The sequence below is a fragment of the Rhinolophus hipposideros genome, assembly GCF_964194185.1.
Source record: "Rhinolophus hipposideros genome assembly, chromosome: 13".
Taxonomy (NCBI): Eukaryota; Metazoa; Chordata; class Mammalia; order Chiroptera; family Rhinolophidae; genus Rhinolophus; species Rhinolophus hipposideros.
Window position 1 is genome coordinate 31,314,355 of NC_138059.1, and position 16,540 is coordinate 31,330,894.

Below are 16,540 nucleotides of genomic sequence, written 5' to 3' on the forward strand. Positions count from 1 at the left end.
GGCACTCTTACAGAAGTATAGACGTTCATGGAGAATGACTGCTGCCCCCCAGTGGACAATAAAGTCCAAAATGATCTCAGAGACTCCACATGTTGGAGGGGGGCAACCAGCCTCAGCTGAGGCCAGTTCAGGCCCGTTGTGGTAAGACAGATTTTCTTCTTCACTCTACCTTTTTTGAATATCTAAATTTTCTCAAATGAGTATGTACCATTTTTAGATTTAGAAAACATTTAATGTCTGCTAGCCCATTAAAGCACTTTTATAGATGTTTATTGGCAATTTCAACTTCTTTCTGCACATTACTATAAGCATGGTGGATACTCTTAACTCCCCTCCCCATCCCTTTTTCTTGTCTTTGGTTAAAGGTGGTGTCACACAAAATTGGACTATGTCGGGAGCTTTTGGGCTACTTCGGCCTATTTCTCATTCGGTTTTACAAGGAGGGCAAGCTGTCTGGTAAGGAGAGAAGGAATGCAGGGAGGGCAGGTATGGGCAGGCACTCCACCCAGGAGATGCAGGAGTCATAGCTGAGAGGCTGGTTATCCCCCAGGGGAACTCCCCAGTGTCTGGTCTCTACTACGTTTCTCAGCCCCTGGATCAAAAGTTTAAGGGTGGGAGGTTGTGTCTGTATTCAGGATGAGCTGGGGATGAGCAGCTCCAGAGAGGTGGCACAGATAGGAACAAGAGGTCAGGGTTTTCCAGTAACTGCACTTCCTCTCCTATCTGCCCCAGTCCCAAATGATGTCCGTGTCACCTTCACGAGTGTGCCCTGGCTGCTGACCACCAAGCCACACTACAATTCCCTTGTGGATGGAGTGTTAAATTCTAGGCGTCAGGGCATAGCCCATCGCCATCATTTCTCCTTGTTAAAGAATATTTGCTAGAAAATGCAGATGACATAAATAAGTTCTTAGATTCTTAAAAAAGATGCAATGAGATAGTGAAAGATGACAGTATGATTCATATCGCTTTTACTTTTCTCTACAGTGCATTTCTAGATATTGCAAATTTTTCAGTTTTGAAATGCTATCAGTTATCTCCAAGTAGTTTACAGATGTCTTCATGAAACTGTGGGGAGGTGGTTCTGAGTTGGAAGTTAAGGGGTTTGTGTGTGGGCGTGGCCACTGGGATCTGGGGTGTGTTGGTGAAGGCACTGGATCTTTCTGAACCTGCCAGGGTTCACTTTGCCAAGGGAGCACCTCTGCATAGGACCCAGCCCTTAAGCTCAGGGGTCTTCACACCTAGTGTCAAGATCAACTTGATCAGAACAGTGATCAGGATAAACTCAGGTGCTGAGGAAGCACAGAGTGGGCTCCTAACACAGCCTTGCAGAGTAGGGATCAAAGGAGGGGCCATAAGATACCGCTTCTTCATCTGTATCACAGTGTAAAAATCGCTCTCTCTCAAGGTGTTGGTATTTTATGAGAATAAAATGTTATTTATTTTTCTGAAAAAAAATTTAGAAAGTTAAAAATTACATACATGTGTAAGAGAATATTATTATTGTATTTTATTCTTTCCAACATAGTGCTTTGTGTTCTCATTTTAAGGCCACTGTATGTAAACTATTTGTGCTGTTTCAACCCGTAAGACACCCTCTCCCCTTTCTCTAGTCATGAAAAAATTGGCAGAGTTTGAACTCCCTTATGTGAGTCTCCGAAGTTCTGAAGTGGAAAACTGCAAGGTCGGACTCAGGAAGTGGTGAGTAAGCGTTGTGACAGTAGGCATTCGAGGCTGTCTTACCATTGCTGATCAGAATCTGTCAGTCTCACAGCCCAACAGCTCACAACAGAGCAGGAATTTCGGGAAGGTGAAGAGGAAAGCAGTGAAGAGAGAGAGTGGGGAAAGAACAAGGATATTTGTCTGAAAGGATAGGATGTTGAGGATGACTTTCACTGGTCTCAAGGAAATACTCGAGGGGTGGTATCTTGAGGGTGGCAGCCATGAAGATACGGCTTGAAAAACAAGGGCTGTTGGGGTGGGATTGAAGCAGGTAATGGTGAAGAATTGTGGGCTGTGGACTTGTTTTGGAATGGGTTACTGACTATTAATTGAAGGAACTTGTTGATGGTTACAAGCAGGTCTGATTCATCTGTTGAACTGTGGTGTTCCCTGAAGGCAAAAGGTAGACTCCGCCAACTCGTAGTGCACTTGAACTGTAAACAGTCAGCTTACATTCCTAAAAGGATTCCAACAATAAACGCATCTATAACAGGGCCAGCTATATTCCCAGATTGAAAGGACACTTTGCAGAAAATACTATCATTTCTCCCAGAAAAACAGGGCTCTATGGAGAGCAAACAAACAGAAAATAACAAGTAGGACACTCCCCAGCTCACCCCCCCCCACACACATCATATAACCTGTAGTTCCCAGTGTTTATTCCCATGGCTGTATTGGATTGCTTCTTTGGTTTACCCTCTCCCAGCCCAGTTATTCTGTAATCTGAGCTCAGAAGCTTGAAAGAAAGGCATTTTGAAATCTAGGAATAGTAGTTATCTCGACTTTGTGATGCCCTGCTAGACCTCTAGTCTGCAGTTTTGAATTCTGGAAGAATATTCCCAGCAAGCCTAGAAGTTCATTTACTGTTATTCAAAAGTATTTCTGAGAAATGGTCAAAATCTGTGAAACCCTGAGAAGGGAAAAGGAAAAACCCCTAGCAATTCCATCTAAGCATTAATAGAGTAGCTGTTACGGAAGCTGCTTAGTATAGCAAGAGGCTGAACTCAGTTATTTCTGGGATCAAAGTATATGAATCTAAGTCCCAACCCTCATAGGGTTTAGCTGAATAACCTTAGCCAAGTTATTCAACAAGCTCTCTAAGCCTCAGTTTCTCTATCTGTAAAATGCGAATAATAACAATAGTGTATACCTCATAGAATTATTGTGAGGGTTAAATAAAGTTATCTATATGGGGTCAAATACTCAGTAACTTTTGGTCTGGTTTGTTATTGTTATATTGAGGATTATAATGCTGATAATAGTAACAACAACAACAACAACAACAAAAATCCTTGGGGCTTAGACTTTTTTGCTCATGAGTTCTCCAGAGAACTTGAGATACAGGACAAATGAGGATTCTGTTCCTCACCTTGAAGCTTGAATTAGAAATTGGGCTTTGCCTGTGTCTTTATTAAATAGGTAAATTCTAGATCATAAGTGAAGTGTATGATAAAATGTCTACTGCATAATAAGCCAGCATCTTGTATCCAGGCAGATTGCCTTTGCTCATGGGAACTGGGATAAAAGGAGGTCCCACTTCATCTGTTAGAGGTGAGAATCAGATCACTGGAACGTGAGAACCTGGCATAGCATCCCACAGGTGCCGGGTCCGCTTTCCAGCGTGAGGTCTTACTGGCTGGGAGCAGGGAGGCTAGCTCGACTGCCACGAGCTGTGGGATTCCCAGCAGGTGAGGCCTTGCAATGAGACCTAGTTGGAGTCTTTCTCTGTTCATAAATTCCCTGGTGCATCACTCCAATGATGATATAGTTCCTTCCAGACCAGAGGGTGCCTACCCTGGCCTCTGAGAGCCCCAGTCTGGGATGGGTCTGGAGCCTCTTAACTCTCTGATGCAACAGTTCCTATTCTCTGCCGCAGGGGGCCCCTGGGAGAGTGGGTAAAATAGCTAAATGGAATATAAGTAGGAATAGGAATACTTCAGTTGCGTCTCTGCACGTCCAAGAATGAAGTTGATCTTTAAGTAACATTTTCATCCTTTTCCTTATCTAAGCCAATGCTATCGGTCTATTCACCCTATACATCTGAGTGCAGTGATTCTGCTTACCTCTGCCTTCAGATTTGTTATAGACCAGCCGTAGCTCACCCTTTATTGACAGTTTCTGTCAATTCTTAGCATGATACTGTGCTTAGACAGTAACTGTTATTTCATTTCATCCTGGTGATTCTGCTTCCGTTAGACAGACATGGAGCCCTGTTATTTGCAAGTCACTTTGCCAAGGCAGCAACTCTGAATAGGACCCAGCCCTTAAGCTCAGGGGTCTTCACACCTAATGTCAAGATCAACTTAATCAGAGCAGTGATCAGGATAAACTCAGGTGCTGAGGAAGCACAGAGTGGGCTCCCAACACACCCATGCAGAGTAGGGATCAGAGGAGGTGCCATGAAAATATGGCTTGCGGGAGGGGCAGATAAGCCAGGGAAGGAGGTCAGTGAGGGAAGTGGTCTTCCAGGCAGAGGGAGAAGGGAGAAAATATGGTTGGAATGTAGAATGTGGGGGAGGGGAGAAAAAGGGAGGGGAGTAAGAGATGAAATTGGAAATGAAAGCTGGGGAATACCATGAAGGGACTTGGAAGTGAGCAGGATAAATAATCTAACTCCTGGGACTAAGAGAATCGAAAGGTTACTCAGGAAAGACCACTCCAGTTGGAATGTGGAGCATGAGACTGAGGGAACACGACTGAGGCAGAAAGCCTGGTGAGGAGATTACTGGAGCAGCTGAGGCAAGAGACAAAGGTCACCTGGGTACAGGATGGTGATATGAATGTGGGCACGGGGCAGATGAGAATGCCAGGTATTGTGGGTGGGGAAAACGCATACAGGATATGGTGACTCAAGGGGGGCTGAGTGTGAACAGGGATACAGAGCATTCCCCTAAAGCTTTTATCATTATTATTATTATTATTATTATTATTATTATTATTATTTTGCATCTTTGCTCTCAGTGCCCACCAGGCAAGAGCTTACAGTATAGAGACAGGAAACAGAAGAGATGGAGGGACAAATTGAAGGTTAGGCAAGTAGATGGGTGGAGCTTGGTTAGAAAAGGGGGTCTAGGTTCAAAGTGTAGAAGGCACCACTTCAGAGCCCATGAGCTCCCAGGTGTACCCATTGTTAAATTAATTAACCTAATACTCCTCAATTATGCAGGTACATGGACCCATCCCTCGATTCCATGCTGATGGACTGCAGAGCAGCTGTAAAGTTGATCTATATGCAGGTGAGGATAACCAAGAACCATCAAAACACCATATATTATAAGTCATTTGGGTTTGAAGCCATTAGAAAAAATTATGCTAGTTAAGAATTTTATCTCCATATCTAGAGTAGGCAAATTCATACAGACAGAAGTAGAATAGAGGTTACCAGAGGCTGGGGGAGGGGAGAAGTTATTGTTTCGCATAAAAGAGAAAGAATTTATGCTAGGGATGATAAAAAAGTTTTAGCTATAGAGAGAGGTGATGATGACACAACATTGTGAATGTTTTTAGTGCAATTGGATTGTACACTTACAAATGGTTAAAGTGATAAATGTTATATATTTTTTACCACAGTAAAAAGTATCAAAATAAAAAAGTAGAGTGTTTGGAGGAAAAAAAAAAGAATTTTACCTCCATTTTAACAATCATTGTCTGAATTTGCAGCTGACACCCTTCGTCTAGGCTAATCTACATGAGCCTAAAAATGACATCCCTGATAATTGAAAGTTACACATGGTCCCTAAATCTCACTTTAGCATTATATTCTTTTTCCCTGAGCCAACAAGTGACATTTCTGCCCCCAGGGGCGGCTTCACAGGCAAGTGGCCTGTGAAGCCGGCACTGGGCCATGTACTCAGAAGGACCCAATGCTTGTTTAATGCTCTGCTGCTACATCTTGAAATTCTCAATAGTTTTTGAACAAGGCACCCCGCATTTTCATTTTGCATTAGGCCCTGCAAATTATGTAGTTGATCCCGTCTCCCCTTACCCACCAACCCCCAGAAAAGTAAATTTAGAGTTTGGCCTCCACTCCTTTCTCCAGCTCACGTGGTGAAGGTTCTGCTAAGCAGTGTAATGGTCAACAGGCTGCCTCATCATACGCGGCTGCTTACCTCCATCTCAGTTCTCCCTCCTGCTTCACCAGCACCCCTGACAGGGTTCACCAAGTCAGCATCATGGGAAGCCCGATCCTTTCTGAGGCCTGGCAGCTCTGGGAGGGAGGTGTGGAAACCTCTTTTAAGGAGTTCCATGAGAGATCCCACAGTCTGTTCTCACACAGCAGGCAGAGTGGCAGGTCAGATCCTTCCCCTGTTCAGATTCTCCCAAGTCTTTTCATCTCACTCAGACTAAACCCTAAATCTTACCACACTTGTTTTATGTTCTCCCTCCACGTTGTAAGAAGAAACACAAAGTTTGCTGACAAAGGATTCAGTGGGATGAAGAAAAGGGATTTAACAATACTTATTGCTGGTGGCTTTTATGTAGCATGATTCTAAGCTGCTATATTCTGTAGCTTTTTATAAACTGAAATTAAAGAGAGGGGAGAAATGCAGGTCCGTTATTACTTTCAGTGAGCTTTTCAAAGGAATAACAAGCATTAATAAAGCCTACTGTAATATTCACTGGGTGGAGTGTGCTGCTTTGGCTTCCTGAAGAGCAGCAGAAGAAAAGAGCCTTCTTGGCTCATACTTCCTTAGGTGACTTTGGTTTTGTTTTAAGCAATTGCATTGCTTTAATTGTATTATTTTAAGCAAGTCTATATTTTTGGAGTGGTTTGTTATTCAGCAGTAGTTAACTGATACAAAGCTGTATTGTTTTCCCTTTAGCTGAGTAGATGTATTGCTGATATATTGCATGTATTGAGCCTATTTGCATTTTAAACTACTTCAGCAAGTTAGTTACACTATAATTCTACATAGAATGGGAGTTATCACTTACACTGAAAAAACAAAGAGTGGCAGAGTTCCTTTTTATAGTTAGTAAAGCAATGTTCATCTTTAAAGAAATGACCATACCGTGTTTCCTTAAAAATAAGACTTAACCAGAAAATAAGTCCTAGCATGATTTTTCAGGATGTCATCCCCTGAACGTAAGCCCTAATGCATTTTTTTGGAGCAAAAATTAATATAAGACCCGGTCTTATTTTCAGGGAAACACGGGAGTTACATATTTTCTTGCAAAGCAACAGCCAGGTGCTTTATGTGCCCAGAGACAGGAAACTGCTATGCTTTATACTAAGATATATACAAATGGTCTGCCTAGCACAGGCTGAGCAGTGCAGTAGAAGGCAAGAGAAATTGCTAAATGCCTCAGAAGAAATGGAAGGAGTTACTGGAAGAGGCTGGCATGACTGGCTTATACACCATACAGGACTGTCACAAGGCACTGTGTCATTATTTAATTGACAGTGTTTTTTTCTTAGTGTCACACAAAATCATGGTTATCTGAGAATCAACGGTATCTTCATTTTGACAAAATAGAACATTATTTATGTACACATCTCCCCCACTAGACCACCAGCCTCACGCAGGGACCTTGGCTTTTGGCACAGGGCTAAGAACTTGGGTGCATAACTGAGCAGATAAAATGGATCCCAGCAACCAGAATGTCAGATAAGTCACAACCTTAATGTCCAGTCCTCCTTAGGTGACTTTTTAAGAGACCAAGACCATCTACTAAATCATTTCTAGAAATAAGACTCTTCTAAATTCTAAGGAATTTAAAATTTAAAATGATTTTAAATTCATTAGAATTTAATTAGATATAAATGATAAGATATATCAAAGTATCACTCAATACATGTTTAATGTCCACTGTTGTATTTTTATGGCTAGAACATAGTTTTGAGTTCATTTCATAATATACTTTGATCCACATATAATCATGTTCAGTGTACTTATACCCATGTTATATTAGTTAGTATGTAATTTACCATTTAAAATGTTTACTGAGGCTCATCACCAGTGTATCCTTGCTATTATGATACATTATTATTCATATGTTGCGTCCAGCACAACATGGGCAGTGAGGGTGTGAGGAGGGGTGGCTTGGGTTAAGTTTTTAAGAAGAAACAAAGAGACTTAATGCAGTTAAATCTCTCCAAAGGCCAGGGGTCTCTCAGTCTCAGAGGACTGGAGCCCAGAATAAGGCCGACTGAAGGTTTTTATTGATAGGTATACAAATACAAGAAAGTAACATGGTTTCTTACACGGTCTGTGAGACTCATACATCATAGCAGAAAAATGTTTATTCCAATCACCCTTTGTCTATAAACAGCCGAAGCACAAGTTCCCATGATGTTTTACTTAAGGGATGTACCTTCTCAGGGTCAAGTCTCTCATATTGTAACAGCTCCATTGAGATAAGTGCAGAGAACTTATCTTTATTGTCCTCATGACTTCTCTCACAAACAGGTGTGAGGGAAAAGAGCCGGCAACAGCTTTTCCCAGGCAGGGGACAGGGGAGGCAAGGCCCTTTCCCATATCTTTCTAAGGCAGCTCATTGGGGGTTCCCACTCAGTTCTGCCTGGCTTAGATTGTATCTCCCGTGAGATATCTTACCCGTCTTTGGCTGCAAACCATCTTTTGGAGACCAGACAGAGAGACATAAGGTGTAAACACAAGGACGGAACAGAGTCCCAGAAAGGTACAATCTCACAGACTCTTCTTTCCTTAAGGAAAGACACGGGGAGACAGTTGGCTAGGCTGTTGTGTGACTACATTTATATATGGTTTATTTGCTAGGACATCCTTGGTTGAGAATGCGTTACCTAATTCTAATATTGTTCCTGTGGGAAATAGGGTCGTTGTGGCATGGTTTCCAGGGTCACATTGTGGTGAGAGGTAGGAACGGCCAGCATCGTAATATGATTTTTATCTGTCTTAGTTACAGAATTGCACCCCAGGGAGAATGGATGGTATTTCCTCTGCTTATATAATAGCTGGAAAAAAGAGGGTTTGTGGAAAGCATATTGAATTGCAGTTTCAAAGATGAATCTGTCCCTTGCTCCGCCACTGGCTCTTTCTCCATGTGGCCTTGGCCCAGACACTTCTTCCTTCTGGAACTAGAACTACAACCTGTTAAGCAGTGAGGTGGAGCTAACAGGCCCTAAGTTTTCTCACAGCTTCAGTAGTCTGTTATTCAAACCTTAGCTCTTTGCCTGGCAAAGTCTTCAAAAAGTTGGAGGTGAGGTCACAATAACCTGTGCCATTACCATCGTCATCATTAGTATTCCCTGAATCTGAGGGGAGGTTCTGAGAAATCAAAAGAGGCCCAAGGTCAGCGGGACTGTGGGCTGCCCATTAGCGTCCTAATACCCCTGTGGAGGGAGGGAGAGACCCCAAATCGCTGTCTTCTTTGGGAAGCCTTCCTTGGCTCCTCCCAAAAGAAAATGCCTCCCTCCTCTGCTGTCATGTGTTTTGTTTAAACCCCCTATTCTGATGCTTCTTACCTAGCATTGTAAATACTGGCTCACATATGTATCTCCCTAGCTAGACTCTGAATTGCCAAGGGCAGAGGCTGTGTCCGGGGTGCCTGGGATATGTGAAGGAGTGAGGAACAATCATCCCTTTAAAGCGTTAATGCAAAAGTTCTTATGAGTACTGATAAATAACGGTGCTATCATATATGACTATTAAGGCCTACGCTTCTGATTTTTCTAAAGCAGATGTGTCCAGTGATGTCCAGGATCAAGTGAATTCCCACAATGTGTTTCTTTTCTTCTTCTTTTTAAAAATTTTACTGACATTAACAAAATGCAAGATTGCATATAAAATTATAAATTTGGGGGTTTTCTCAAAAATACTGAAGGCTTGGTCTATTCTGGGCCTGTATTTCATCAGTGCCCGTATGGTAACTTTGTGCAAGTTTGAAAAAAGTGGCCCTTCATCCAGGCAGGGCCCCTGGCTTGGTGAGGGGACTGTGGGCTGCTCATTAGCCTCCTAATACCCCCGTGGCCCGGTGCCCTTGTTCACGGCCCACCAAGCTGATCACACATCCCTGGCCTTGCTCAGCCATGCTTCAACCAGCTGAGGCCAAGTGGCTGATGCCTTGTTTAAAGAGGCACATGTTTTCTATTTCTCACTATTGTACTCTCTGCAGAGAGCACTAGCGTATGTGTGATTGAAGCTCATGAAAACCATGACTTATGCAATTTCACATGGTTTGAAAAATTCGGTTCTGTGTGAGTCTCCATCAGCCAGTCTTTGGGGAACCACATAACTAAGTAGAGACATTTGTCTAAACTTGATTTCCTCATCTGGAGGGAGGTGCTGTATATAATGCATTTGAGCGATGACTTGTGAACTCATATTGAAGGCTTGGTCAGTTCTGGGCCTACGTTTCATCAGGGTAAAATATTTTCAAACGTAGTGAAAGAAAAACAGTTATGTTTCCTCTCCTATAGGACATTTAAATATCTGTTTGAGTCCCAGGTGCCCTAATGATTATTGATGTGTCTTCGGTTAGGACTTACTGCCATGATTGCTGTTTACCTTCTTTATTTAGCTAGGCTTTCTCTCAGACATCGCTGCCTTGAGCTAACCGCCCTTACAGGACTCTGACCGCAAGAAGAATTCAGGACAGAAAATGGTGTTTAATTCTTCACACCCATGCGGAATCTATTCTAGTGTGGTGTCAAGGTTCAGTTTTGAGAACAGTTGGCAACAAGAAGAAAGTCTTGGGTTGAGTAGCTCTTATGTGGCAAGAATTCAGTGGCTTGGGAAGGGATAGGATGGCCTGGTGTAGTGGTCAGATCTGGGTTTTAATCCAACTTTGCGACAACTTGCTGGGTCATCTTGAAAGTCCTAAACTCTCTAGATCTTAATTTACCCATGTATAAAATGAGGTAATTTTCCTACCTTACATAATAGTTTGGAAAAAGTAACTGAGAAATCCTATCTAAAACAGGTTCTCAGTAAATATTAGTTATTTTTCTTCTCTCTAAACTCATCTCATTTTCTCTCTAAACAGCAATGTCAAAAATTTATTCAGCTTTTCATTCTCCTCGTAGAGATAAGGTAAAACCTGCCAATATCACTGAGGGATGAAATATATAGATTTATGTTGAGACTAAGGTATGAGTAAGCACCTGATAATTAGCAAAGAATTATTGCATGTTGCTGTATGTAAGATGTTGGACAAGCCACACTGAGGTGAAGGACACAGGGTCTTTCCTGGAGGGGTTAACAGTCTAATTGAGACCAATGGAAAACCGTTTCAAAGCATGATAAATAAAAGCAGGGCAGGCTAATTGTACCAATTTCAATTGTACCAATTCTATATGAAGCTTCCTGTTTCCAACCCTGAATATTATATATTCTTTAGTCTCTGCCAAGTTGAGAGGGGAAAAAAAGTTGTTTGATTACTAGTGAGGTTAAATATATATGCATGTTTGTCACTTGGAATTCATTTTTGTCAATTGCCAATACATAGCCTCTGTCCATTTTTCTATTAGGGATGTTTTCTATTAGGACATTTTTTCCTATTTCTTTATGGAAATAATATTAACTCTTTGCTACATAGGATACAGTCATTTTCCTTGGTTTGCCATTTACTTCTTAGTTTTGTTCTTAGTGGTTTTTATGTGCAGATGTTTTATATTTCATGTATTATATATTCTTTCGTTGTGACATTTTGTATTTTTATCTTAAAAAGATATTACCTATCTCAAGATCAGATAAAAATATTAACCTTTATTTTCTTCTGGATCTTTTATGGTGTTTTTTACACTTAGATGTTTAATGTATCTGAAATTATTTGATTGGGTGGTGTGGGAAAAGAGCTAACTTTATTTTCTTTCTCTAGTGCTGCCGGCTGTCCCCAAACCATTGAACAATCTTTCTATACCCACTAATTTAAAAAGTAACTTTTAGGACATACTAGGTCCTCTTGGGTCTGTTTTTTATAGCCTTTCATACACGAGTACATTTTTGTCAGAGTAATTCATTTCTGTTAAGTTGCTAATTTTACAACTTATGTCGTTTTAAGGCAATACAAGACATTGAAAAAGAATGGGCCAAACCAACCCAGTTGCAGAGGCAGAAATTAGAGGCTCTCCAGAAAGAAGACAACCAAACAAAGGTGAATCAAATATTGCACCCAAAGAAATCCCTTGGAAGGGAGTTAAACATATTGGAATTGAGCTGTTGGTAATTTATAAGCCCATCAAGCACTAAACATGGGACTCTTTTAAAGCAACGAGAATACTTTCATTGATTTTTCTGATTATAAAATTAATAAAGACTTTTTTGTTTAAAGAATCCAAAAAATACAACATATTGTAAATCCTTTATCAAGTGAATTAATACAGACCCTCAACATTTTTAATGACCACAGCGTATTCCGTTTTATGTTTTGTTATCATGTAGCTAACCAGTTTCCTGAGATTGAAAGTCAGGTTGTTTCCAGCTGTTGCTGCTATAAATCACTTTGGCAGCGAGCGCCAGGAGGCTCAGGACTGTGTCTAATAATGTAACCATACCCAACACCTGGTATGGTTCCTGGCTGAAGTTGCCTACACACTGCAGCTGCATCCTCTGTCTTTGAGTACACATTCTATTATTCTTTAGAATATATTTCTAAACAGCCATTTTTAAAACTTTGTGAAGATGGTGCCAACTCACACACCTCTGCCCCCAAGAAGTACATGCAAGTCTGACAAACAAGGCATATTCTAACAGAAGAGATGGCCTCTGTTTCATTGTGTTGTCTTTTTTTATTCTTTAAGACTTTGCCATTATTCACCACTAAAATATTCACTCTGATATTTTACTGATGAGCCTGGGGGAAGAAAAGGAAAAAGCACATACTGCCATGATTTAGTATATTCTCCTCCTTGGTATTCCATCATAGCTTTGTCACAGAAGTTTTGGAGTTCAATTTCTCTGCGTGTTTGTAAACTTTTACAATTACAGCTTCTATTTTTTTTCTTTTATGGAGGGCGCGGTTCCCAGTAGCCCATGTGGGCATTGAACTGGCAACCTTGGTGTTATTAGCACCACGCGCTACCCAACTAAGCTAACCGGCCATCCCTACAGCATCTATTTTGATGGCTAGAATATTGCTGCTACTTTGGATACAATTACCACTTCTAAGGACATTTATGCTCTATAAACTTTTTCATTTAGTAAGAATATTGGTTTTAACCATACTGCTATGCTCTAACAAAATTTGTATTTTTGCCACAAAACAAATTTTCCATGATGACTATTTTATCTGATTTTATAATACTATTTTTAAAATTTTTATTCTTTTAAATAATTTTTTATTTTTGATTACAAGTGACATACAATATTATATTATTTTCAAGTGTACAACATAGTGATTAGACATTTATATAACTTACAAAGTAATCACCTTGATAAGTCTAGTACCCATCTGATACAATAGATAGTTATTAAAGTGTTATTGACTATATTCCCTATGCTGTACTTTACATACCAATGACTGTATATAACGCATTTTGCACATCTTAATCCCATCTCCATTTTCACCCATCCCCCCAACACCCCTCCCATCTGGCAGCCATCAAAATGTTCTCTGTATCTATGAGTCTGTTTCTGTTTTGTTCACTTATTTTGTTTTTTAGATTCCACATTTAAGGGCAATCATATGGTTTTTGTCTTTCTCTGCCTGACTTATTTCACTTAGCACAATACCCTGTAGGTTCATCCATGTTGTTGTAGATGGCAAGATTTCATCCCTTTTTATGGCTGAGTAATATTCCATTATATATATACATACATATATATGTATATGTACCACCTCCTCTTTATACGTTCAACCATCGACAGACACCCAGGCTGCCTCCACATCTTGGCCATCGTAAACAATGCTGCAATGAACATACAGGTGCACATGTTTCCCTTGAATTAGCGTTTTGGGTTTCTTCGGATAAATACACAAAGAAGTGGAATTATTGGGTCTTTCTTTGTCTCTTGTTATATAGCCTTTGTTTTAAAGTCTATTTTGTCTGGTATAAGTATTGCTACCCCAGATTTTTTTGTTTGTTTGTTTTCATTTTCATGAAATATCATTGTCCCATCCCTTTACTCTCAGTCTGTGTGTCTTTTGATCTGAAGTGAGTCTCTTGTAGGCAACATATATAAGGGTTTTGGTTTTTTTTTAAATGTTAATTATATTCTTTTTGTTTATTAGTTCCAGGTGTACGAAAACAACATAATGATTAGACGTTTACACACCTCACAAAGTTATAACCCCACAAGTCTACTACCCGTCTGACACCATACATAGCTGTTACAATCCCATTGACTATATTCCCTATGCTGTAGTTCCATGACTACATATTTTTAAATTATAGTTGATATTCAGTATTATTGTATATTAGTTTCAGGTGTACAGCATAGTGGTTAGGCATTTATATAATTCATGAAGGGATACTCCCAATAAGTATAGTACTCATCTGACACTATACATACATAGTTTTTACAATATTAGTGACTATATTTCCCACTCTGTATTTTATATCCCCATGAGTATTTTGTAACTACCAATTTGTACTTTATAATCGCTTCATCTCTCTTATCCAGCCCTCAATCTCTTTCCCTACTAGCAACCATCAGTTTATTCTCTATATCCATGAGTCTGTTTCTGTTTTGTATGCTTGTTTATTCTGTTCTTGAGATTTCACATATAAGTGAGATCATTTGGTCTTTCTAACTCTGACTTATCTTAGATAATACTCTTAAGGTCCATCCATATTGTTGCAAATGGTAAGATTTCATTCTTTTTTTATGGCAGAAAAATACTCCATATATACATATACTACAATTTCTTTATCCAATCGCCTATTGATGGGCATTTGAGTTGTTTCCATATCTTGGCTATTGTGAATAATGCTGCAGTAAACACAGGGGTGCATATGTCTTTTCAAATTAGTGTTTTGGATTTCTTTGGATAAATATCCAGGAGTGGAATTGCTGGGTCATAAGGTAGTTCTATTTTTAATTTTTTGAGGAAACTCCATACTGTTTTCCATAGTGGCTGCACTAATTTACAGTACCACCAATAGTGCATGAGGGTTCCCTTTTCTCAGTATACTCACCAACACTTGATGTTTGTTGATGTATTGACGATAGCCATTTTGACAGGTATCAGGTTATATCTCATTGTGGTTCTAATTTGCTTTTCTCTGTTGATTAGTGATGTTGAGTATATTTTCATGTCTATTGGCCATGTGTATGTCTTCTTTGGAGAAATGTCTATTTAGGCTCTCTGCCCATTTTTAAATTGGATTGTTGGTTATTTTGGTGTCAAGTTGTATGATCTTTTTATAAATTTTGCTTATTAACCCCTTATTGGATGTATCATTGGCAAATATCTTCTCCCATTCACCAGGTTGCCCTTTTGCTTTGTTAATGGTTTCCTTTGCTGTGCAAAAAGCTTTTTAGTTTGTTGTAGTCCTACTTTTTTTTTTTCTTTTGATTCCCTTTCCCAAGGAGAGATATCAGAAAAAACATTACTAACAGGAGTGTCAAGAGAGTTGACTGCCTGTGTTTTCTTCTAGTTTTATGGTTTCAGGTCTTACATTTAAGTGTTTCATTCATTTTGAGTGTATTTTCTATATGGTGTAAGATGGTCCAGTTTCATTTTTTTGCATGTATCTGTCCAGTTTTCCCAACACCATTTATTGAATGGATTGTCTTTACTCCATTGTATATTATTGCCTCCTTTGTCATAGATTAAATGACCATATGGGCATATTTCTGAGCACTATTATCTCTTTCTTTGATCTGTGTGTCTGTTTTTATGCCCGTACCATGCTGTTTTGATCACTATAGCCTTGTAGTATAGTTTGACATCAAGTAATGTGACACCTCCAACTTTGTTCTTATTTTTCAAGATTACTGGGTCTATTCAGGGTCTTCTGGGTTCCATATAAATTCCAGGACTATTTGTTCTAGTTCTGTGAAAAATGCCATTGGTATTTTGATAGGGATGCCTTGAATCTATACATTGTGTTGGGTACTATAGACATTTTAATGATGTTAAATCTTTCCATCTATAAGCAGAGTATGTGCTTCCATTTATTTGTATCTTCATTAATTTCTCTCTTCAATGTCTTATAATTTTCCAAATACAGATCTTTTGCCTCCTTGGTTAAATTTATTCCTAGGTATTTTCTTGGTGCATTTATAAATGATATTGGTTTATTAATTTCTCTTTCTGATATTTATTATTGTTGTATAAAAACAACCTATTTCTGAATATTAATTTTGTATCCTGCTACATTACTGAATTAATTTATCAGTTCTAATGGATTTTAATTTTTTTAGAATCTTTAGGGTCCTCTCTATATATAGTTTCAGGTCATCTGCAAATAATGGGTTTTACTATTTCCTATCTAATTTGGATGCCTTTTATTCCTTTTTCTTGTCAGATTGCTGTGGCTAGGACTTCCAATACTATGTTGAATAAAAGTGGTGAAAGTGGTTTGTTCCTGATCTTAAGGAAAATGCTTTCTTTCAGTTTTTCACCATTGAATATGATGTTAGCTGTGGGTTTTTCATATAAGGCCTTTATTATGTTGAAGTACATTCCCTCTATTCCCACTTTGTTGAGAGTTTTTATTATAAATGGATGCTGGATTTTATCAAAGGTTTTTTTCTGCATCTATTGATATGACAATATGATTTTTCTTTTTCTTTATGTGGTGTATCACATTGATTTGCATATATCAAACCAACCTTTCATACCAGGAATGAATCCTACTTGTTTGTGATGTATGATCCTTTTAATGTCTTGCTGAAATCAGTGTGCTAACATTTTGTTGAGGACTTTTGCATCTCTGTTCATTAGGGAT

The 16,540-nt window shown here is 39.4% G+C and overlaps 1 protein-coding gene across 1 annotated transcript in view; it reads left to right on the top strand.

Annotated features, from left to right (window-relative positions):
• SNX31 (sorting nexin 31) overlaps positions 1–16,540 on the top strand; it is a 78,200-nt gene that overhangs the window by 36,812 nt on the left and 24,848 nt on the right. The window contains exons 6-9 of the mRNA XM_081070264.1: positions 366–456; positions 1,614–1,701; positions 4,889–4,958; positions 11,707–11,799. Coding sequence (XP_080926390.1) covers positions 366–456; positions 1,614–1,701; positions 4,889–4,958; positions 11,707–11,799 — 342 coding nt within the window. The remainder of the gene's footprint in view (positions 1–365; positions 457–1,613; positions 1,702–4,888; positions 4,959–11,706; positions 11,800–16,540) is intronic.